Here is a 26545-nt window from a genome sequence, read left to right on the forward strand (position 1 = left end):
TATCTCGATACAAAATCCCAGCCACTCTACCCCAGAATATCAAATGGTCGGCCGCTTAGCCTGCGTGATTTTCTCTCAATAATTGTCTCTTGGTGTCTTTACGTATAGAATTAATTGTATTATAGAAAAATAAATCTTCCATAAGTGGATATTACGTTTCAAATGAAATGCACTCTATTTTTCAGGCGTCTATACAACAACCTATGTTGACTCACTATTGTTTTTTTTCCCACTGAACTGACTTTCGTCCTGCCAGGAACCGCGAGAAGTTCCCCTCTATAACGCTGTGCGCTAGACATTGCAAGTGAATACTAGACGATAAAATGAGAATGGTCACAGAAGGAGAAACAAATTATGTATTGGCTTCTGTGCAATACGAATTACAATGACAGTAATTTCTGGAAAAACCATATATATTGACTTCAGAAATATAGAAAAGAAACAATTTTTCTAAAACGTGAATGTTATCAGTTATCACTACGCTGGTAGTAATAAACAAACATGGCGGACGTATGATGAAAAGACGATCGCTCAATGAATAGAATGAAATAGACGAAGCACATGGCAGTAGGATGAAGGTAAGAACGTGACCTATTGTGCACATGTCAGTATTGCAACAATTAAACCCACCAGACTCATTTATGGTAGTATTATTGGAGTAAGCGATGGGAATAAGTGGAGAATATGTAGATACAAGACGCACCGAACGGAAAAGGGACGGGATGGGTTTCTTCGGCAGGGCTCGCCTTTCGCTGTCAATTTTTACACATTTTGGGGCAAAGTTTTATGCCTTCGATAGGACAGATTAAATCATCTATTTTGCTTTAATATCTTAACAGAATGAAATGTAAGTGTCAAAGTGTCATGGCTCGGCAAGCCCCGAATGCTGGGTCATCCGATTTGGCATGGCCCGTCAGCTCACGAAGCCAGCGGGCGAACCAGCGTTCTCCAATTATCGTCGGCCGCCCGATAAACGGAACACGATCTCTCTCCCAGCGCTGTCGGCGTTCACCAGCTCGCGCTGAGCAGGGAATGCACGCAGCCGTGACCCACACAAACCTGCACATGGGCGTGAAAACTGGGACACCAAAAAAGGCCCCGGCCTGTTATTTATTATGGTTATGAGGTATATTCGTTGTATGTGTGCATGAAGATTTGATGTTTTACCAACCCCCGTCAGGAAGGCATCAGACCTTCCCGGAAGTTGATTGATTGAATACCAGGAACATGACATCCTATGGCTATTTATAGAATTTTGCGTCCATGCTTCTTATCTTGTTACTAGCGCTCAGCAAGATCCTGGCAGAGTTGAGAAATTGTTTTCAAATTTTGTGTAGTTTTTCTGTCGGTCTAATCCTGTGTTCAGGGCTTGGACTTTGATGTAGAGGTTTTGCTGGTAAAGTTCCTGGTTTTCACTTAATTAGGATTTTAAACCAATAATGTTGAAACTCTGATGTTTTATCAACCTTTTGTAACCACGTTGAACGTAGGCATTTTTTTATATTCCTTTTAATTATAATTGCGGGAGCACTTTTTTTCACCGCTATAATCATAATATAGTGATAATGTTTTGTGAACTGGTATTATATCTTCTTAGCTAGGCTACCGTTAACAGTGAAATACATATTCAAACTGAAGAAATCAGTATTGCGAGTCAAAATGTTGTGAAAACATTTCATGATTGTTTTTTCAGCACAAATGCGTATAAAATCGTATATTTATTGTAAGGATTTTATGATAGTATTGAGTTTACATATTCACGTGATGTCAATCACTGGATTTGTGAGGTTCAGACTCCATTATTAATACACATATTCACCAAATAAGATAGGTAGGCCCCACTAAGACTCACTGTAGGGATTCCAGGTTAGAATACTGTAAATCATGAAATTAATGCAAAACTGCAAATGTCCCTTGCTCGCTTTAATAAAGTGATGGATGTTCGTCGGGACATATTGGAGAATATTGTCATGCCTGGTTCACTGTACATGGTCGGAAACAATGACATACATAACAAAATGGCCAATAAGCAATATAATTGTGTACTAGATTTAGACAGTGTCTTGACATCAAGTTCCGCATCAAGTGGGGCGGTCGGGTAGCCTAGTGGTTTAAGCGTTAGCTCGTCACGCCGAAAACCGGGGTTCGATTCCCAACATGGGTACAATGTGTGAAGCCCATTTCTGGTGTCCCCCGCTGTGATGTTGCTGGAATATTGCTAAAAGCGGCGTAAAACTATAGGCACTCACTCACTCCGCATCAAGTGTGGTCATTTTGTTTACACAAGTTGTTCCAGCAGTTGTGGCGGTCACCAACCTTGTATGATGGCACCATTGTTCTTGATAACTTTGTCAAATAGTCTCATGAAGATTACATATAAAATAATGCTTATCCACAAAGTGAAAATGTTTAGTAGAGCGACAGCAGTCTTGAATCAATAACACTACTCATTTAATTTCATTTAACAACACATGTAAACAGCACAGTCTTCGTCAGCGAACCGACCAATCTTGTTTGAATGGGCGTTATTTGGAATTTCCTCATTTTTATTTCATTGACGTTCGTTCACATGTCAAGCAGTTGAAAATTGCAAATGATATTATTCAATGGAACTGCTATCACTCTATACTATATCATGGAATTCTAGGTCTTCAGTCTTGATGTTCAAAAGAAATGCTTCTTGCATTCATGATCCATTTTTGTCAAGTGGTCGACACTCGCATTAATTTGGTGAAGCATGAATTTCATGATTTACGATATGGGTCCCCAGCAGCTGATGCTTGTTTAAGGCGATGAGGGTGGTCAGCCATGTTGACTTGGTTTGCTTGTTTGTTGTTTAACACCGCACTCAGCAATATTCAGACTATATGATGGCGGTCTGTGAATAATCAAGTCTGGACCAGACAATCCAGTGATTGACATCATGAGCATCGGTCCATGCAAATAGGATCGATGACATGCATCAACCAAGTCAGCGAGCCTGACCACCCGATCACTCACAATGTTAAATCACTGTATTGTCTGGTCCAGACTTGATTATTTACAGGCAACTGTCATCAAGCAGGAACATTGCTGATAGGAGTGTAACAATATATCAGACTATCGAACGGTCACTATTGTTTGCCTTACGATAGTACTATATCAATAGTAATTTAAAAATACCAATAGTATCATCTATAGTATACAAAACAATTGATAGTTTCAAAAATTCATCATTTGATACACAAATTTTGAACAGAAGAATTTTCTACACGGATTGACTGTCTTCCATTTTGGTGCCTCTGGCATGCCTAGGAATTAATGCAACATCCTGTGAATATGATCTGTCAATCACTGTAGCGCCATGGTGATCACAACAAAGCCCAACACACCATTGTTGATATGCCATATGTGTCCTGTGCACAGCTGCACCTTTTTCTAAATGCTAGCATTGGCGTCAGGATTATTTCGTACTGTTGCAAATGAGACGCTCAGTTATAATAGTAGATTATCATTAGGGCTGTTAAGATTCACTCACGTATTCGGTGAATCAAACCGTATCCATCTATGAATTGAATTGGTTATTTGTGGTCACTAGACATGCAGTCATGTGCATCTACATACCCTGTACCTAAAAATATCCCTAAGAACATATTATAGGCAGAGATTTCTTTAAAGACAACACTCATATATATAATTTGACAGTATTGTGGTCATCGGTCATTGTGGTATTTGAGCAGATACTAGTACCTGGATAAATGCAGTATATGAATGTATAATATATTAATAATTAACCAACCATGTCAAATAATTAATGTTGTTATTTTTCACTGAATATAATAAATTGTACATCAACTGCTGACTTGTTATTGTATTCGTGAATAAATATTCGTATTTGTTACCCTATATTCGTGATATGAATTGTATTCACCTCATAGTCATATTATAAGTGTATTCGTTGCAGCCCTAGAATGTTAGCTAATGTAAGTTTTAATTATTTTTTTTCGTACATGTACTGTTTTAAGAGCCAACATGACCATCAGTGTGCATTTTCTTTGTGCATAAAGGGACAGGATGTCGACTGTTCTGAAGCTTCGGTTGTAAACAGAAGCCGATAACTCCCAAGCTTACTTGGCTCTTCTCGCCTTATTCCGTTTCTGCTTCAGTGACTATATCGCGGATGTAGACGTTTCATGTGACCAGACTTTTCTGCTGTTTGTTGACAAACACACTTTTCTGAAATAAGAGCAGACGGGCCTAATGCAAGCCTTTCGATGCACGTTACATTTTGTTTTTGCATAGTATATAATTATACTACTACAATGGCAACAGTGAGGTGCATGACAATAAATCTTTACACATCAAAGTGGACGTATGGCTAGTTTACATGGAGCTTCCGTGACAAGAAGTGGAGGATAAATACACAAAATGGGAATAGTTTTTCACATAATAGGATATTTTTTCAATGAAAGTTAAACATTTCATGACTTATGTTATCTAGTTATTTATGTGTAGACTCATCCAAAATAAACAGACGAAAAACACATGAATGGACTGTGTAAGATGTGGCGATGTGACAGAGGTACTCGGCTGGCTGTAAAGAACTCTGGGTAGGCGAGAGGCACATTTATATTGTAATCTAGGCTTTGATAATCCCGGTTCGCCCCGAATATGTTTCTAGGTTTGTCAGCACCATACCCGTGCTTGTGGGTTTCACCGAAGTGGTAAACGTCTAAGACCTGCATCACTTCGGGCTTTCCTCCCACATTAAGCTGACACGCCGCGATATAACTGGAATACTGTTAAAAGCGGCGTTAAACCCAACTCACTCACTCACTCACTTTGATAATCTCTGGCTTCTAATCTAAACAAGCTGGCAAATAGTATTTTTTGACTCAGTGATTAGAAAAACACACAAGCTTTCTTTTCAATCTTTGTCTGTATTAAAAAAACAAGACTGAAGCCGGGTTACTCTGTGCAATGCGTGTGTTGTCGGCTTCACTGTGCCGAGCTGTATTGTTTTGGTTTGAGAACTGAATCAGGCATGTGCACGATCTAAAAATGCGCGGAACCATTGACGTCCTGTCCCGTTAACTCACCAAGACGAAAACAGCCTGTCTTGGACATCTTCCATTGAAAGGGAGTTAACTGAAAGTGATATGGTTGAATATGGTGTACACATAATCAGAAGTTTTGTTTGTTGTTAATGCAACACTCAGCAGTTGTCCTGCTTTATGACGGCTGTCTGTAAATAATCTAGTCTGAACCAAACAATCCAGCGATTAACCATCTTCCACATGCAGGGAGTTAACTGAATATAAAAGTCTAGTTCCCATCCTTGCCGAGCCAGACTGGAATTTCATGGCTCGATTGTAGTGTCACCAGTGGCTCTTTCGAATTATATTCCTTCTATGTCCCTCCTTTTGACCAATCAGGTTCCCTCTTTCATATAAGTTGATTTTGTTTCAAACAAAATGGTGACGCAAAGTCTTGATGATCTGATCGATAATCAAGTTGTAAACTCATCGACAAAAGAAATGCAAAAACCATACATGTTGGTTTATGTATGAAGATTTACTGATATTCAAGAGATATCAGATTGATTCGATGCCCAATCAAACATACTGTTATGTTGCGTGAACCGATGCTCATCACTCAAAATGCACCGTTTGGTTTCCAGTGTGCACCAAGTGGTACACATTGGAAACATCTCTTCTTAACATACATATTCTCTATATATTTCTATGGTTCACGTTTCTTTTGGCGGTCAGTATGTATTGTGTAAAATGGGTCTCACCTTGCGAAGTGCATCAAATCACTTGAGCAACTTGATTAAAAACATTAAAAGATTTGGAATATATCTGTCGATGAACAGTTAATGGTACACATGTTTTGCATATCCTACAATAGACCGAAATCTGCATGGCAGTCGCCATGTTGTTTACAAACCTGGATGTCATTTTTGTGACATGACTTTGATTGGACTATGCATAGAATCGTTAGTCCAATCGGAGGGTGGAAACTGTACTTTTATAGTCCGTTAACTCCCTTGCCACTGGAAGATGGTCTTGGACGATCGATGGGCATGTATTTGTCAGTCTAGGCACAGATCGAGTCGCTTATGGTTTGGGTATGTATCTCCTCGTTTTGTTTACTCGGATGGGACAGTCGTAGTGAGGATAGTCCATCACGGACATGCTGTCAATCACTTTTGCCAATGAACCCTTGAAGATCCGGGGTAGAATAGGTCTTCAACAACCCATGCTTGTCGTAAAAGGCGACTGTGCTTGTTGTAAGAGGCGACTTAAAGGATCATATAGGGGGAATATTGCTGTGTGTGGCGTTAAAGAACAAACAAACAAATATTTACAGACCGCTTTTGCCAATGTATGCAAAATGCTTCCGTATTTATACTTGTGCTAGTGAAATCCCATTTTTAAGTAGTTCGTCAGTGTGTACATCATTTTAAGAAAACAGTTCTGTTAAAATGTTTCAAGCTTTTTTGAAGAATGTCAGTTAAAACGCTAAGACAGAACAACAGGTGAGATATCAGTTAAGTCATTCAGAAATACTTTTAGCGATCAGGATTGAAATGGTGATCTGTTTTGCAACATAGGTCTTCATGCCACCGAAAAGTGACACAGTTGTTGCAATAAGCTGTGACAATGTTGATGCATCACTAGGCCTGACAAACTTCACCAATGTTTTCACTATGGAATAGTAAGGAGGTTTTTTTATCAGTGGTATATTGCCAATCGTGAACTGATGAGTAATTGTAAGTACTGTATTCGACGTAATAAGTGCCCCGCTCTAATAAGCGCCCACGGGGATATTTGCTAATATATTGGTGAGTGAACAATCCCAATTAGCACCCCTTCCGATTGATCAATGTACACAAGACATATTTATTCGTGTATTATACGCACTCGTGTGTTATATGTACCCTTAATTATGAGCAGTTAAATTCTGGAAAAATATATCTGTCGTATATAAACATTTCAGGGTGTCAGCATAGACCACAAAATTTACTCTCATCGTTTACCAAAATAATATTCTAATAAGAGCCCCTTATTTCTAATTTTGAGAGCGCCCTGGGTGCTTATTACGTCGAATACGGTATTGATATTTGATTGTGGATTAATATGCGATTTGATATCATTTTTTTTCTGTCATTTCTTTCACTGTCAGTAAGTCTTCACAGTAACACGTTCATCATTAGGCAAATTTGGGGTGTAAGAATTGATTTAATCATCAACTCATTGCAATGTCTATAGCTGGTGACAAAAATTGATGGCAAGCTAAGATATAAATAGAGGCCATCCTACACTATCAATAGTACAGATACCATTAAGAAAATGTATTGTAAGTTATGCCTGTTCGGTTTCCAAACATGTTTGGCTGACACAATTTTGTTGGTTCTTTGATGTGTCAAGGTGTAGTGTGGATCAATGACTGACGGTAGATGAATCTTCATTTATAGCATGCTCATTCGCACCTATAAGGACAATAGGAGCTGGTCAATGGCATAACTTACAGTTTTAACGTATGCCCCTTTACGCTATGATCAATATTATCATGTGTGATTTACAGTAGGCTTGTAGCAGGACATATTGACATCCTGTTATATTAGTAGCTGCTTTTAAGATTACTCTTATCACTGTTATTAATCACATCATCGATCACAGATATGGCATTTGTCGCCTCGATTTTTAGGCTCGGACACAGTGTTTATGCCAACATATATGCGCCGTGTCGCAGGTCGTAAACTTGCACCATTTCCTGCTTAGTGGTTCAAAATAACATGATTTATCCAAAGACTTTCGTCTAAATCTGAATTTTAAATCTAAATATGAAAATACTCCTGGCGAGGTTGCTGTAATAGTATTGATGTTCAGGCCTTTCTAATGATACCAAACATCGAACAAATCCTTGCACATGTTATTTATACAAAACTTAAAAGACGGAGGTATTTGCCAGTATTTTTCAACGGGGTTCGGGTGGTCAGGCTGAATGACTTGGTTGTTACATGTCATCGATCCCAATTGCGTGGATCGATGTTCATAATGTCAATCACTGGATTGTCTGGTCCAGACTCGATTATTTACAGACCGCCGTCATATAGCTGGAATATTGCTGAGTGCGGCCTTAAACAACAAACCAAATCATCATGTCCCTGAGCAGAAAGCCACTATTATTGGAAAATATATGATGATTGGTCGTACTTAGAATATTTAACAATGAAAATTCAAAAGATATAAGTTTGTGGATAGCACTATTATGAAATGTTAAAATTGCCGAAAAATCAACATAATATTCATTTCCTTGGTACTCAATCTGGACAAAATGAATGTGTTGGCTTAATTTTTTTTATCAAAAATGAACTAAATCAAGTTAAAAGTGCATTATTGTCCCCAGCCGTGCGAAAGCGCGAAGCGGGGGATATAGTATTCACGACCGTCGTATGTACGTCTGTACGTCCGTACATACGTCCCAGCTGTTTGTTGCCGCGATATCTCCAGAACTAAACAATGGATTGTCTTCATATTTGGAACTATGGTGTATATACAGACTCCGCAGACACCAGTCGGTTTTGGTGACCTTGACCCCATTTTCAAGGTCACAGCAGGCAAATCTGCTTTTGGAGTTGGAAAACGGTGTTGCTGCGATATCTCAAGAACTAATTGCAGGATTGTCTTCATAATGGAACTATGGTGTATGTACAGACTCTGCAGACACCAGTCGGTTTTGGTGACTTTGACCCCATTTTCAATAAATACGCACGAACGCACGGTCTGGATGCACTTTCCAAGGCAGTCATGACATGGCATCGTATCATATGATTGGACGTTTTCTTGTATGTAAAACAAACACACTTATTCTGAATTCCGAGCAGACTGGCCAAATGCAAGCCTTTCCGTGAGCGTGACATATTGTTTAGCATAACTAAATAGATATTTCACTGCAACAGTGAGGAGCAAGACAATATATCTTTCCTCATCAAAGTGACCATATCGTTAGCTGTCCATTGAGCTTCAATGCCAGCAAGTGGAGCCGTACGACCTCAGGCCCGGATGTTGTTGACTCAAGTGTAAGAAATGATACAATTACAGATAAGGAATTAATTTCTATCTTTGCAAACTTGCCTTTTGGAATTATGGAAACATTTCGAAGGTATTTGGATAAGAACCGCATTTGAGATGGCCCGATATATACACAGCATTAAGAAATAACATTGTGGTACATCTTTCGTGGAAAGAATGAACCTCAGAAATGACTGGGTATGTAAAATATCAGTATATGTAGTAAAACTTCATTATCTCCCATTTAGAACTGCCTAATATGTTAATTTTAGAGGTATAGAAATCAAAGACTTTGCTCTCAATGCATTGCTTGCTCATACACAAATGTTAGAAGCCTCAATGCTGATTGGCTGATGAAAGGGACAGGACATCGACTGTTCTGAGGCTTTGTTTGTAAACAGTAGCCTTTGACCCCCCCACACCACACATCATAGCGACCGCATCGCTAGCTCTCCGACAGGATGGGGAAGATAAATACGCAAATGGAAATAGTTTTTCACATTTAAGGATATTTTCTCAATGAAAGTTAAACATTTCACGACCTATGTTTATCTAAATTTGTAGACTCATGTACTGTGTAAGATGTGGCAATGAGACAGAGGTACACGGCTGGCCGCAAGGAACTCTGGGTAGGAAAGTGTTTGGTCTCATACGACCGAGGCATATTAATATTGTAAACTAGGCTTTGATCAACACTGGCTTCTAATTTTAACAAGCTAGCAATTAGTGTTTATTAACTCAGCCGTAAGAAAAACATTCTCTACAGTTTGCCTCTATTTAAAAAACAAGACTGAAGCCAGGTTACTCTGCACAGTGCTTGCGTTATCAGATTCTCTGGGCAGAGCTCTATTGTTTTGGTTTGAGAACTGAATAAGGCATTTGACGTCACATTCGGACACTACTTCATGCATGATTTAAAAACACACAGAACCGTCAACCAACTGTCCCTTTAAGGGTGTGGTTGGCCCAGTCGTCTAAGGCACTGCAGTTCGCTGCACAGAGTTGCATCCCTTGGGCCCACCTGCAACCTATTTTGATTGTATGTTCGAATGCTGGGTTGCCATGATTATGTTTCTAGGTTTGTCATACCCGTGCTCATAGGTTTCACCAATGTGGTAAATGTCTGAGACCTGTATCACTTCCGCGATTAACTGTGCAGAAACCTATGATTGTTGGTTCGAATCCCAGTTCCCCCCGATTATGTTTCTAGGTTTGTCAGCACCATATCCGTACTCGTGGGTTTCACGTCTAAGACCTGCATCACGTCAGGCTTTCCTCCCATATTAAGCTGACATGCTGTGATATAACTGGAATACTGTTACAAGCAGCATTAAACCCAACTCACTCTTACAGAAGGCGGCCATGTTCTATTCCGCTAACTATGTCGTCACTATATCATCACTATATGTGGTGACATCATCAGTTCACGAGTACTTATGTACACAAGTACTATTAGGCACAACATATAACATTAATAATAACCTTACTGTTAGCATGGTTAGGGTACTCTGATGACTATGCGATACTACAGAGACAACCCATGTTCTAATGGAAAACATGACACCAAGACGTATTTCATTTCTCAAATAGTTATTGTATGGCTTTCCTGGTTAGTATTGCTTTATTGTTTAAAAAATCTATATTCATCACAGGCATTTCTGAAGAGGTCCTTGTCAGTGCTGGTTTGATTCCAAACAATGCTGACATGTGCGGTGTATATTGATTTTTGTGAGGTTGGCCTCATATCAAAGGTTTATCATTTAATTTACAATGCCAAGGCGAATGTTTGAGTGCGGGTTTATGCCTGGTCACAGACTCTAGAGCATGCATCTTTAGTACAGCAATGAACCCCATTCCATTTTAACTCTCTTCTTCAGCTCTTACAACGCACAGACATCCCCTTTTCATCTCTGTAATTAAAAGACATCCTTAAAAGGGCAAGTAAATATGGCGACTTTGCAGACTTTATTTAGGGCATACTTCATCACAAATGAGTATTTAATCCCATGAGTAGACAACCATCTTCTATTGTGTTACTAATTCTTTGCATAGGTTTATATGGTCACAGTAATGAAACGGATGACCAGACAAAAAGGCTCAGTAATGTGATTAAAAAATACGAGGCAGAAGCAAGACAGCTTGGCACTGGTCCGATCATTAAATTGCGCAGCATGGCAAACTCCATTTTAACCCCAGTGGCGGATTTTTCGTTTGGGTGACGATTTAGGTTGTAATTTTTTATCGTCCTTTTTTTCAATGTTTCCTTTTTATCCTTCTGGGATATAGTCATCATCTCGTCCGTTCACCTGTCCATCCGTATTTCGTACCGGAGCATAACTTGAAAACCGTGAAAGATTTTTCATCCAAACTTGGTACATGTATTAACCAGGGGCCTTTTGTTATTTTTGGGGCTCAGCTACATCTATGGGAACAATCCACTAGACACTCCCCTCTCAAAAATAAGAGCATATTGATGACGTCTTCAAGTTGCGATCTCATGTTCGAATCTCCAGAAATGACATCATGATAGAACAATGTTTTATCATGAAATAAACAGTGCTTCATTCGTCGCTGTTTTTTGCCATTTATAACAGTGTTTGATACCAAAGCGGGTGCTTATGTACTGCAGGAACTGGTTTCTCTGACAAATATTAAAAACTCTTGACATCCCTGGGCTTATTCAATAACATTGCATGAAATGATGGGAGATCACTGACAGGAACTAATACAACAGCAACCCTCTTGTTAGTTTGACATCACACTGTTATGTCGGTGTATCTTTCAACATAATTTCATGTCCATGTTAGGCTAATGATACACAATCCATGCTTGTCCCCGATATTATGAAACTTTCTCATAAGCTAGACAGTTGCGATGAAATGGTGTCTGACAATGTTTGCCAGCATGAACTCTACCTTGAGGACAGTGACAAGATAGTAGTAATTCCACACTATCATTGTTATCGTCAATCAATATGGCAATGAATCAGGAGAGCAAGACTTCTGGAAGGTTCGCCACTGTGAATGTTGACAGAAAGAAATGAATGATTCATCTTGAATTTGGTAATTACTCGTCTGATTAGTCAATCAGAGGTATCAAATCACTATGACTACCTCTCATTGAAACAGCTGGTTTGATATCTACATTACTGCAGAAGCTAGAAGAAATAGAAATATAGAAAATTACTTCCTTCTCAGTCATTGTCAGTAGTTATTAAATAATTTTATGTACAATTACCATTGACAGGTTATTAAATGCAGATGTGCAGTTACTTCGGTATTCTACAAATATGTGTGGCAATGTGTTTTGAGCAGAAATCAGGAAGATACAAATGTAGTTAGAGAGTGTATTTCAAGTTGTAGGGACCTCAGAGCCTGAAGTTAGGGGTCCGTCATCTTGGCTTACAAAGCATCTGTGGTACACGCTTTCAATGTCCTGTCACTTGAGACAACTGATGATCTATGCAATGCTATATACTCTGTTTGAAGGTTATCATCATGTTATGTTAATTCAAACAGAATGGAGACATACATACTGTGTTTTCAATGTAGAGCTAGGTTGCCTTTACCTTTAACTCCGCTAAATTTAAATTGTTAAGTTTGCGTTGTACATTCCGTTCCCAATTCAATTTGTCTTGCTATCTTCAGGGTTTGCCCTAGCCTCTTAAAACCTAAGCTGTAAAATAGGGAGTCATATGTCTTTCGAAGGGGGTCATTTTAACAAAATACTAATTGATGTTAGATTTCGTAATGCATATTAATTTTTAATTTAAAACATAATGTATTGTTTCTCGCATCAAGCTGTTGAAGTCATGTTTTAAGTATTTATCTACTCTTTACACAGCTCCTAATCTAATAACTTGTAATGTGGGGGTGGTCGGGTAGCCTAGTGGTTAAAGCGTTCACTCGTCACGCCAAAGACCCGGGTTCGATTCCCCACATGGGTACAATGTGTGAAGCCCATTTCTAGTGTCCCCCGCCGTGATATTGCTGGAATATTGATTAAAGCAGCGTAAAATCATACTCACTCACTCATTGTAATGTGTAATGTCCAATAATTGTCATTATATTTGCAGATAACAGATTGATATAGACTGATAAAGGAACTGCTATTTAATATTATAACTCTTTACATGATGTGGCGTAACCTAGTCTTGACAGTGACTGACAGGAAATACAACAACCCCACTAGGCAACTGTTGAAACTTCTTTCTGATTGGCTGCAACCGAGAGCTTGTCAGAAGGGCTGTTCCATTTTTAGACATTAGGTTTTCCAACATCAGACAAAGGTGATATCGGTCGTATTTTATCGTCAAGGGAAATGTCAATTTCAAGGGGGCATTGGTGGCCCAGTCGTCTAAGGCGCCACGATTCGCTGTGCAGAGTTGCGTCCCTTGAGCACGCCAAAAACCTATGATTGTTGGTTCGATCCCCGGTTCGCCCCAATTATGTTTATATGTTTGTCAGCACCATACCCGTGCTTGTGGGTTTCACCAAAGTGGTAAACGTCTGAGACCTGCATCACTTCGGGCTTTCCTCCCACATCAAGCTGACACACTGCGATATAACCATGATAACTGGAATACTGTTAAACCCAACTCACTCACTCACTCGCTCCATTTCAAAGTTTTAATGTTCCGACAATTAATTGATTTTGACAGTCTGAATGATCTGCAGCATGACTGATGCAACATAGAAATATTGCACATTTTCTCCTTGGAGTCAAATACCCAGGTTTTCTGTGTCAGGGCAAACCCTGTATCTTCATCTCCTTATTATGATTGTTTCAGTGAGGTAAAAGTATTACCGTATTCAACGTAATTAGCACCCCACTCTCATAAGCACCCACAGCGATAATTGCTAATATATTGGCTAGTGAACAATCCCAATTAGCACCCCTTCCGATCGATCAATGTACACAAGACTTATTTATTCATATAATGCGCACTTGTGTGTTATATGGACTCTTAGTTAAGAGCAATTAAATTCTGGAAAAATATATTTGTCGTATGTAAACATTTCAGGCTGTCAGCATAAACCATGAAATTTACAATCTTTCAACTTGTTTTTTTTCACCAAAATAATATTCAAATAAGAGCCCCCTATTTCTTATTTTGAGAGCACCCTAGGCGCTTACTACGTCGGAAAGGGTACTATCTCAGCACTGTCATCAGGTTTGAGGACCCAGATTCAATTCCACGCTGGAGAATAAATATTGCTGCAAACCCTACTCACTCAATACACACACTGTCAATACATATGGCTATATAGTAGTGACGGTATTAGCCTGTTTTTCGTAGTGCAATTTATTGCAATTCTTTTCAACGTATCGCGGTACATATCATAATATATTGCATGCTCTCTTTCATCTGTAATTTGTTATGAACCTGAAAAGCAAAATCTTCCCCATAAATTTTTGACAACTTTGTATTTTGTTTGATGTTGCTATGGTCACAACTATTGTGTATTAGACACATAATGTATGGGAAATTGGTCGCAAATAGGAAACAGTTGTAAAGTTCATAATGTCATAGTGCGTGTGTGCGTGCGTGTTATTTTGAAAAACACAATATGCGGGGGGTTTTCAAGCGTAATATAGTATGTATTCATGAATGTTTTCCATTGTGGTATACTCGTAATACCACGCACCTCTTGTATGTGTATATGGTCTATACCATGTTCATCAATCACCTGTGGTTCCATAGAGAAACCAGCGAGTAGTTGGACAATGAGCGCTCAGTTTACATCACACAAGGGCAATGTTTTCAGCCATAGGCTTGTGGTATCTGTTGCACACATCACACAAAGGTAGACAATGGTAGTGTTCGCACAACGTAATTGCACGACATAGAGCTCCTTTAACTTCCATTACATAGAGTTTTCATCATCTGACTTTGCTTAGTTTGTATGTTGTTTAACACTGCTCTCAGCAATATTCCAGCTATATTACAGCGGTCTATAAATAATTGAATCTGGACCAGACAATCCAGTGATTGACATAATGAACATTGATCTACACAATTAGGATATTATGACATGTATTAACCAAGTCAGCGAGTCTGACCACCTGATCCCCTTAGTCGCTTCTTAGACAAGTGGTTACTGAAGACATATTCTAACCTGATTAGGATATTATGACATGTATTAACCAAGTCAGCGATTCTGACCACCTGATCCCCTTAGTCGCTTCTTAGACAAGTGGTTACTGAAGACATATTCTAACCCTGATTTCACGGGTCATAGCTGATTAAAAATTCACACTTCACTACACCACATATACACAACATAAGCCCATCGTGTTGATACAAACCTGTGAAGCATTGATAATGAATAAATACCTCGCCAACTATATCTACATAAGCTTTCAGATGCTTCAGTCAGGTGATAGTAATAGAGATTACTTACTGAGGATGTATCTGGTATGTAAATATCATTTTAGGGATACAGTTGTATGCAATTGTCAGAATATCTTTATTATGTTTTCTACCATGATTGGTTAAAAAGAGGTTTCTTTTTTGCTACAAAAACCCCTTTCAAATACATTAAGCTTTTTCACACAAGAAACGATAGCCTACATATTGATACATAAAATAATTTATCATATAATGGGTATGTTTCTCGGCAGGATAAAGCCAACGGATAAAAACAATATCTGTTGGGGTCATATGCGGATAGAGATGCAAATATCAAAGGTCAAGTAGGGACTACTTCCACTGTTTATAAACAAACATGGCGTCGCCCTTGTCATTCGGCGATCGAGTCACAATTAACCATCGGGAATCTGGATCAACTACAGGGATAATTGCTATCATTATCAAAAGAACAGTCTAATATACTGAAAATCTGTGTCTAACTGTGACGTAGCTAAGGCATTTTATAAGTTTTGGCAACTTTGGAGATATAAATTTCGAAACAATTTGGCGAGGGCACAAGGCCTAGCCAAGCAGGATCAGTAGCCATATCTGTGCTTGTAGACCTCTGCGGCTTGAAACCTCCTCCACAAATTAAAATAGTTGGATTTGGCCGAAATATGTTTAAATTGTTACCTTGTTTTGTTTTTTCGCCGTGTGTACATCTGACTACACTTCTTATCATTATGACAGGACAGACCGACTGTCAACAACGTCTGACCGTGACCGTGACGTCTCATAGACTAGGGTTAGAGTAGCTTCCCTTTGACAAAGGGCAGTTTCTCTAGCGGAGGCTCGCTAAATACAATGTTTATTCCTAATGCAGGATATTTACCATCCCCAAACACACTCGCGTGATAACCTCTATGTCTGCCGATCGATCACCCCCATATGAACTGTAAAACATATCTATCTTTCCTCTATTACAAAGGCAGAAACAATGTCCAGGCATCACTGAAGTCAAAGTACACTTGATCATAGCAACTTATCAAACTTGAGTGCTTGGTTCCAAATATAAATAAGAGGCATCTTGTCTACAGTGGGACTACATCAAATTTCAAAACACAGTAGGTTTATCTCCTAAATGTCATTCTTCAAGAAATCACAATTTCAGAGGGGCTGTCGGGTCACGCCGAAGACCCGGGTTCGATTCCCGACATGGGTACAATGTGTGAAGCCCATATCTGGTGTCCCCGGCCGTGATATTGCTGGAATATTGCTAAAAGCGGCGTAAAACCAAACTCACTCACTCACTCAATCACAATTTCAGATGTATTTTCTCCCAATGAATATGCTAAGGTCACTTGAGAATGTCTGTACGAATACAATGCAAAATTTGCTGGCTAACAACAGTGAACATATATATACCGTGTTCGTTGATTTGATATATTCAACAGGAGGAATACTATTTATTTTTTAAATTTCCTCAAAGAAAATGGTATGTAGAATGTGATCAACAATCCGATAGTGAAATTGTACACCACACTGGCACTCCTTGACATGCTAACTAGGTCATAGTGAGGACTGACTCAATGGCTGACTGTCAAAAATTTGAAAAATAGTCTGCCGTGGCTGCTGTCAGCCCAGATCAAAGTTATATGCCTGACTAATTTATTGATGTTTATAAATACATTCCCACCATGTGCAAAGGCTGTATGTGTATTCCTTTTGATACTGTGATTTCATTTGGAGATTTAAGGCATGTGTAGTTGTCTTGTCTAAGGCACCATAATTCGCTGTGTGGAGTTGTCTCCTTCAGGCGTGTCGGAAACTCACTCACTCACTCACTCACTCACTCACCGATAAGGCAGCAGTTCATGAAACATCTGGGACATTGATGTGCAGGATTTTGTAGCTGTACTCAAAATATCATGTTTAACCCTCTTGGTGCCACGGGGCCCTATATGGAACCTCACTTTTCACACCCTCATCGAGTCCTGTGAAAATGTCCCCTTTCAACTGTGAATTTAGATGTCAAACATGAGTGCGCAAAATCAAAATTATAACCATCATCACTCTTATCATCTCAGCTATAATATCATGCAAGTCGTATTTTATACAGTGCTACGGACCGCGAAATATGGTGAGATTAGTAAATGGGTTGCCGCGCTTCTCAACCTTTTTCTGCCATGTTGAACTTAAGCGATTGACAGCAAATTTTTTATTATGCACCCATGTCACATACACGTAACTATTATAATATCAGACAGACAATTTGAAAAAGAAAGATTTAATTTCCCCCACTGTACAGTTATTCAATGTAAGACTACTAACGTTTAATCTGCAACGAAAGTTTTTTGTTCAAGTATTGCATATTTTTATTGACTGTGTGATGGTGATTTAGCATGGCGCTAGATATGAAACAACAGTATAGATTGTCTTTCCGTTTATGATTCTGATTTACAGAAAATATTCAAATCTAAGATATGGAAAGATAGCTATGATCGTTAATATTAAGTTGGTATAGTGTATATTTATGGGCAGGACGTTCATGATTAAAACGTAAACATCTAATGGCCAAGCCCAAAATTTTCAGATTTTCAACAGACGACCTCTTCACTGTCCATCACACAATATAAGTTGTTCCCTATATAGCACAATAGCAACCCAAGCTATGACATGCGTAATGGCGGGAATCTCACTTCTTTACTGTGTGTGCTAGAGTCAACACCTATATTTATAGTAGTAACAATCTAGCACTTGGTATTAGTCACATTAGTCTAAGATTATTCTAATGTTTTTCAATAAACAGACACAGTAAATCAATATTTATAGTTGCTAATTGGAGCGACGATTGTATGCACGTGAGTTGAAGCTGGTGTGAAGTGCGTTGGAGGTTGTTATGGAGTCTCCCTCTACTCCTGGTCAGTCATGATCACAGCATATCCTCGTCAGACCTGCTGGAAGTGCAGAGAGGTCAGATGTACAGAGGAGGCTAGATGCGAGCAGTGCACCAACATCTAAGAAAGCTCTCTGAGGCTGTAACTAAGGCTAAAAGGCGTGATGCGGCCAAGAAGAAAGTTGAAGCCATTACGGCTGACAATGATCAGACCTCTATCCCAGTGCCTCCTACAACTACTCCAGCAAGAAATCATCTCCAGCATCTCCATGAGCCTGATACTACAATTATTGTAGAAGAGACTGACGGCTCTGGCTAAGAAGAGTTCAAGGTCAAGAGACCGCATGGAGGAAAGCCATCTGTCTCTGCAACACACACGGCCATAGGGCCTACCCCAGCCGACCGTCCAACCAGGCTTTTAACGAATATATGAAGATGAAAAGAATAGACACACATGGCCTACCCCAGTCGACCGTAGTGACCAGCCAACCGATCAGCCATAGGGTCGTCCAGCTGACCAGCCGGGTATAAGCTCGCAAGCTTTACCCTAACATGATACACGGTCAGCTAAATCGTCGCTTGGGTCCCAGCAGGGTACTGCAAGGCCATACTCCCCAGCTAAGACACCGTGCGTTTGCCACACGGACCCCACGGCAACCCAGCCGACTGTACAGACCAGCCAACCATCCAGACAGCCAGCCATCCAGCCAGCTAGCTGTACAGCCAACCAATCAACCGTCTGACCAGCGAGGTATTAACTTTTCAGGCTTTTCCCTACCGTCATACACAGGCAGCTAGATCTTCGCTTTGGTCCCAGCAGAGTCCAGCCAATCGGCCTACCGATCGGCCTACTGTATGATCACCATCGACAGATGGTACCCAAGCCAGCCGCACAGACCACGTGGGACCGTCCAACCGACTGTTATGCTGACCGAGATGAGGATTACCGTATGGAAACATCCTATCTTGAAATCTCCAGCCGTTGGACGCAGATTTCATCTAGTTGGAGCCAAGCTAGTGGCAGCAGATCTGGCCATCAGGAAGCTACTAAAGAAGCAAACCATTCAGAGACTAGCAGAGACCAATGAGACCAAAGGTTTTATTCTCCGATATTCCTAGTTCTGAAGAAGAATATGACCGACATGAGAATGAGAATTGACCTAAAGACTCTCACCTGGATCATCATTCACAACACCGGACCAGTCTTCTCTTTTTTCATGGGGATCAACTTGCCCCTACACCGTCAACATCACAGTTTCTACTCAGAACTCGGACACACCACTGGTCTGTCAACCACAGGGTTCACAGAGAATTGGCTGAGTGTGGAGCTTGAACCTAGTAGACTCAGCATACAGGATGACAGACCGGAAGTGCTGTCATCACTGAAAGTGATATCATAACATATTTTCTGAAGGATATAGTGGGCACCCGAGTATAATGCACGCCCCCCTCTAGTGGATTTAGTTTTTGGGAAAAAACAAATTTCGAATATTATGCGCAGAAAAAATTACACCGTAACCCTTCAGCGAATTCCGGTAAACAAACGGGTGATCAGAAACTTGGTCAGTACAAATTGGAAATTTGAGATAAAAAATCACCAGACATGTTCATTTACTGTTTAAATTGTATTTTCTTGTAAACTAAGCCGGAAACAGCAATCAGCTGTACACACGTTTTCTTGAAATCTACCGGTGATTTGGTCAAGACACACCCAATGATATAACTTAACAGGATTTTAATGCAAAGATCGGCAAAAATTGTATTTGAAACTATTTTTTTTATCAGGAATAATATATTCCAATATCTTGTTATTTTAGTTGCAGCTGTTACTAAATATGTTTTAAATATTTATAACACTAAGCGAAGCAGCTGATCGCTATTGCCAGTTATTGTTTTTCACATGGAACCAGTTTGACCAGTCACCGTCGAGGCTCCCACACACGAGATCGAGAGAGCTACGTGTTGACATAGAATTGTGAAACTATAACAAATATGAATTTTAACAAGTGAAAGTATGGCTTTTATGATATATGAATCCATTCTCTGTCAACTAAAGTTTGTTTCAAGGCGTCAATAGCGGTAATCTGACCATGGTTGCTGTTAATAACGGTGAGTTGTGTGATCTTCCGACCGTTTCACACACGATTTCGCCGAAATTAATTAAAACAATATTAAAAGGAATTGTTAATAAAATTTATGAAATAAGTTACAATCATGAAATAAGTTAAAATCATAAGTCCAGATATACATAGAACACTTTTTATAGAGAGACTGTGTAATTACATGATTAATTTGCGACTTCATGCGAATGTCTTTCCGTTGGGGGGAAAAAACCATCAAATCTCATTATTGCGTGTATAATGCTCACCCCCTTCTACACAGCTGTGTCTTTTCGGAAAAAAGTGTGCACTTTACTCAAGAAAATATTGTTATCGGAAGTGACGTCAGCACCGGCAATAGCAGTACAAGGCCACCTAACCTGGAAATCACGTCTTTGATAGAAATAGATCTTGAGAGACGTCATTATCTCATAAAAAGGAATTGACGTCAGCACGTAAGAATTATCGAACAATAGTTATCATTGTTAATAATTCTAAGAATACTTAGTGACCTCTCTTACATCAGAAGTACTCACACCCACCTCCCCAATTCATCTACCTCTAGTGGTTAAATGAGGGAAAAATAGTGAGATTCCCCGCCATTTCGCACATTATAGCTTGGGTTGCTATTGTGCTATATGGAGAACAACTAATTGTGTGATTGACAGTGAAGAGGACGTCTGTTGAAAGTCTGAAAAGTTAAGTTAGTGTGACTGAACCCAAAATACAGGATTTATGGCAAAGATGTAATAGAGGTAGTATTCTTAGAATTATTAACAATGATAACTTTTGTTCGAGTTTGCTAGATATAGTTAGTCAATACCAAGGATATATTTTTCCTTTTTTGACAAATAATTCCATTCAATTCATTGTTCAACGATCATTGTCTCTATCAAACTTTTCCTCTTCATACCTACATGTAAATACACTTCTAAAGTCATATTTATCATGTTTATAAAACAATATGGAAGAAAAAGTTGTATTTCATGGACTGGCCAAAAAGTATATTTTGAGCAAAGGTCAAAGTAAGGCAGCCAAGTGCGAAATACTAGCTGAGACGAGGATGCATGTTTTCTAGTGGTCATAGTGAGACAAATTTGTTCAGAGTTTTGAGCACATGAACTATATATACACTGAACAATACTTTAATTGAAGTAATTCATATTTTCATAATTTTCTTATTCACTTAACATGCTTAATGTAGATATTACTGAAAATTGTCATGCTTGTACAGTAAAAACAATAATATTGCCTCCTTTTACCTGTGCAAGTTATCATTACCTAGTATTAAACATAACCTACTCTACGCTTCTTGAGCTTTCAAATTCAAGTGGGGCGGTCGGTTAGCCTAGTGGTTAAAGCGTTCGCTCGTCAAGCCTAAGACCCAGGTTCGATACCCAACATGGGTACAATGTGTGAAGCCCATTTCTGGTGATATTGCTGGAATATTGCTAAAAGCGGCGTAAAACTATACTCACTCACTCAAATTCAAGTATTAAAATTGTCCAATTACATCTTGTTAAAGGCTTTTTATAAGTTAGGTTTAAACCATTAACAACACACCGTAACACCCATTGTATGATTAAGGGGTCTGTGTGATTGCACAACAAAGCAATGTTTGTATGACATATGGCGCCTGATTTAGGATTGGTCAAAAATAGGTTTGTTGAATAGATTTGCCGCTCATTAAAACGTTAAACAATCTGATGTACATGTACTTACTCTTGGGTGATAGTACATTAGCATAATCTTGATAATCATTAAGAAATAATATTCATGTGCGACATTGTGTGATGTCTGTTTGAGAGTTGTTGAGGCTGTTTAGCAATGTTCCACATTTTTTCCTTTGAAAATGTCTGATGTCAATGACCCTGAAGTTGTTTTTATCACTAATGACAGCGCACATACTCTAAAACCTACATGGATGTAACCGGGATTTCTTCAAGATATACATTCCAAACGGTCATTCGTATTGTAACATAATTTTTTAAACAGTCTGCGTATGAAGTAATCAGGACCACTTCCGTCAGTTTTGTTTTGACGTCAAAAACACAGACAATTTTATCGGGAATTTGTATTGGTAAACATAAATCACTGAAAATTCTCAATGAATTTGTAATTAGACATAAATGTCATAAGTCTATCACCGTTAGGATATGTACTTTCCAATGCTATGAATTATTGGACATTAGTGATATGAATTATTGGACATTTAGATTTCAAACAAGGGCGATGACTTGACTTTATTTGCCACATTTGGGTTCCTCCATATTACGATTAATGTACGCAAGTAGGAAACTTATAATACCAGCACTTTTATGGATGGCTAGGCAGTGCATAGATCTTTTGGATTTGTTGACTTTAGTTCCATGTATATGAAATAACATTGTAACACTTTTGTATACATTTTTTAAAACCACGAGGTAATCACAGAGCGGAACTGAGCAGTATGCAAAGTCAGCTGATGGCCTGGCACCATGAGGGTTAAACCCAGGCCTCTGCCTAGTATAACATTGGTTATATATATTGATATCTACCATGAATTTTACTTATTGAGCAATGATGATTTCATAAAATGTTGATTATTTGAATACATTTTTTCTAATAATCCGTTTACAGATTGAATTATTGTGTGGTGACCATCACAGTAGTATACATGGTATAGGATCAATCATTGATTATGGTCATTATTTGAACTCTCAGTAATTCGAACAAATCTCTTTTTCAGATCTGAAAACAAGCAATGGCCGACTTCAACCAGCTACCCATTAAAATAGAGACAGAACATGAGCAGTTTGTGGTTCAGCTTGATAACTCCGAGTATGGCGATGATGAGCTGCTAAGTCCCAATGAGAGTGGGGACTTCTCTGAGTACCATGAATACCAGGATGGTGGTGGGAAGCTGAGGCTGAAGCGGAGACGCAAATGTGGACAGTGTGGACCGTGCCAGGTGAAGGAGAACTGTGACAAGTGTCACTTCTGCCTGAGGAGGGATGTTTTAAAACAGTCCTGCATTTATCGAAAGTGTTTATATTTGAGGAAGAAAATGCCGAGGATCCGCTCGGACAGTTTGAGTAGTAACAACGGCCTTCCCAGACCAGCAATTCAAGTCCCACCTTCGGGGCATCCCACGTCTCCTCCTGTCATGTGTGTGTCGCCAAATCAGGGACCAATTCAGTCCCCAAATGAAATAAACTCATGTCGTCTGCCTCAAGCCAGTCCTACTTTTGTTCCAAGCTCTCATGGGCCAAGTCCTCCAGGACCAAGCCCTCCAGGACCAAATTCTCAGTCCTCAATACCTGACTCATCACGGCAGCAACACTTAGACCCTCTTCGAGGATTCCAGGCAGATGTTAGACACATGACACCCGACAACGTTAGGCCGTTTTCACAGGAATCAATGCGGTCACATTCTGTAGAACGACCAAGGTCAATCCAGGGTGATGTCAGACCCATGTCTACAGAAGCTGTGCGTTCTCCTCCAGCTAGTCAGGTGTCACCAGCACAGTCGGAACTGTTGAGACAGATGCCAACAGGGCATTATCAAGCGCGCATTAACCACTTACAACATTTGCAGAACAGTCAGATACCACAGTTGCCTAAGGATCAAATTGGACCTCGGACACTTGATCAACTTGGACCTCGAGCATTAGAACAGTTGAGACATTTTGGGCCTGAGCACTACGGGGCCGTGCAGTATGGCCATCCACGACATGTGATACCTCCACACGGACTACCGAATCCCTATGGCTTTCCTCCAGGCAATATTCCGCCTGTGTCATCCACTCAGATGGGTTTACCACAGGCATGTCGCTACAGTGTGCCCACACAGCCAGCGTTCCATCCACACCTTGCATACAACTCCAACTTAAGACCTCATTCCTTTAATTCTTCAACTCCTTCAGGGACACTCATGACTCCACCTTTCTACCCCCCTCCCCCACCTCCTGTTGCTACCAGTTTAGCCAGTATCCCTCTGGGTCAGTATCATCCACCCCCTCAAGGTACCTTTTCTGCGGGTGGATTTGGCTCTCCCCACACTGCCATATATCCAGGAGGCCTTTACCCTCCATTCAGACCACCTAACGAACCATTCATCTACCACGCTCGTTTGCCACCACCATCATCAGTGTTTTCAGAGCATGCAAGTCAAATGTCGCAATTTAGGGACCAGTATTTAAGAAAAACAGAAGATGAGGAAGAAGATTGTAAGAAGTTTGATATTTTCCGACTCACAAAGAAGAATGATGCAGAACTGATGCGTGAAAAGTATGCAGAAGAAAGTGGGCGTAGTTCTGTTGAGTCTGTCATTGTGTCAGACAAGGAACAGCTGAATTCAAAAGTACCTCTACCAAAGTCTCGTGTTGATGATGACCTTTTGGAGCAAATCAACAACATCTCTCGAGAGGACCAATGCAATGTGACAATTACCATTGATGATTTAAAAATGCAGGCATTTATCAGATCCGATGGTGTAAATAATTTAGAAATTGAGATCGAATCTCCAAACATGTCCCCAGATAGTTTACCACGATCACCAAACAAAGAACATAGTTCAAACTCTTCCTCATCTTCAGATGCTCAAATTTCATCCAAATCTAGTCTCGAGAAGAACATAGATGAGAACTCAGATGGTAGTTGTAAGCAGACATCAAAGCAGACGCCATGCAGAAAGCAGACGGTTACTGGCACCGTGTGTTTGAAGCAGGACTTGGGTGACGAAGGCATCATGCAGCTGGAACTGCCAGGGCACAAGGTTCAGATCGAGGAGACTCTGCTGGAGGAACAGTTGGTCAAACAGTCGGAGAATCCCGAAGAACTCCTTCAGTTCATATCAAACCCATCACCACCATCATCATCATCACTGTTTCCAGAAACCATCACCATTAACTGATTTCATTGATAACATTGGACTGATCATGACATATCTGTGTTTGTCACAAGGCCAGGTGATTGTTGTGTGTAGTTTTATTATTTTCATCATACACTTAACCAAACACAGACTTGTGAAGCCACATGTTCTTATACAGACTTCTGCCTTGTTTGTGGAGACATGTTTTCAGAATATGAATATCCTTTTAGCCTCTTTTGATATTATGTTGTGATGGTATTTTTTCACCAGTGCTAAGTTAACGTTTCATGAAACCTTTCATGAAATGTGTTCACATCATGATTCATGGATAATCTAGGGAAACTCTCCTGACACATTTTCCAGAAAAACAGTTTTTTGTCTCTACACATGTAGATCACCCTGTAAGTCGCATAGAGCATAACCTGGAAACCTGACAACACTATACGTCCTGAGATAAACATGATGTAAGGCCTTCAAGCCATATTTAGAAAATGATGACCTGTCAAAAGCTGTTATGTTATGTTATTTTGTGTTTGTAAGATTTCATTGAGGTAACTATTATCAAATATCTTATATGTACTATACATATATGTCTGTCTGCATTAAGTTTTAGGATTGACAATCTTGGAGAAGTACTTCATTTTCATGACATTTAACCTACAAATCCTATACAAAGAAAGTTGTATATGTGAGAAGTATACAAGTCATAATTGTTGTGTATAGAACAGCCTGTGAATGTGCATTGGTCTTTTCCTTTTTTACAGAAATTGTTTATTTTCATCTTTGTGTGCCAATTACTATACTATATGGTTGTACATAGGTGGGAGAGTGATCTGGCTCCTTGTCTACCTTCCATGTTGTGAAACATCAGATGAGGACTTGTATATCTATTTTTTTACAGCAGTTGAACAGGTCTGTTTGTTTCACCAAATCTCAATCACCGTGTTCTGGTTTGGGGCTTGATATATGAGTAGTCTACATATTTAATGTATATGATTTTAGCTCACCTCACCTGAACATTAGAACTAAAAGATTTCTTTTTCTTTAACATTAGAAATGTGTCCCTAATGTCAAACAGTGTTTTGTTACATGTTTACAGTTACTCTGTTGTTACATTTTATTGAACTCTTTTGAAACATTTCTCCTTCTAATCATTCAGTAAGTTTAACAATCCTTAATTAAGACAATCTCATTAAAATCAGATCTTAGTTCTCGCTACCTCTAACCAAAGATCTGAGGACATCCCATTACAGGTCACGTCAGACCGACCTTGTGTGAACCTTGACC

General features: G+C 39.4%; 1 protein-coding gene across 1 annotated transcript; it reads left to right on the forward strand.

The window, feature by feature from the left end:
* Positions 1-500: 500 nt before the first annotated feature.
* Positions 501-26517, forward strand: LOC139461732 (arginine-glutamic acid dipeptide repeats protein-like). Its single transcript, XM_071243189.1, has 2 exons — positions 501-578; positions 23135-26517. The coding sequence occupies exon 2, from the start codon at positions 23150-23152 to the stop codon at positions 25298-25300; it is 2151 nt and encodes a 716-aa protein (XP_071099290.1). The 5' UTR covers positions 501-578; positions 23135-23149; the 3' UTR covers positions 25301-26517.
* Positions 26518-26545: the final 28 nt, after the last annotated feature.

This window comes from Haliotis cracherodii, unplaced genomic scaffold, assembly GCF_022045235.1.
Source record: "Haliotis cracherodii isolate W230 unplaced genomic scaffold, xgHalCrac1.p SCAF_15, whole genome shotgun sequence".
Taxonomy (NCBI): Eukaryota; Metazoa; Mollusca; class Gastropoda; order Lepetellida; family Haliotidae; genus Haliotis; species Haliotis cracherodii.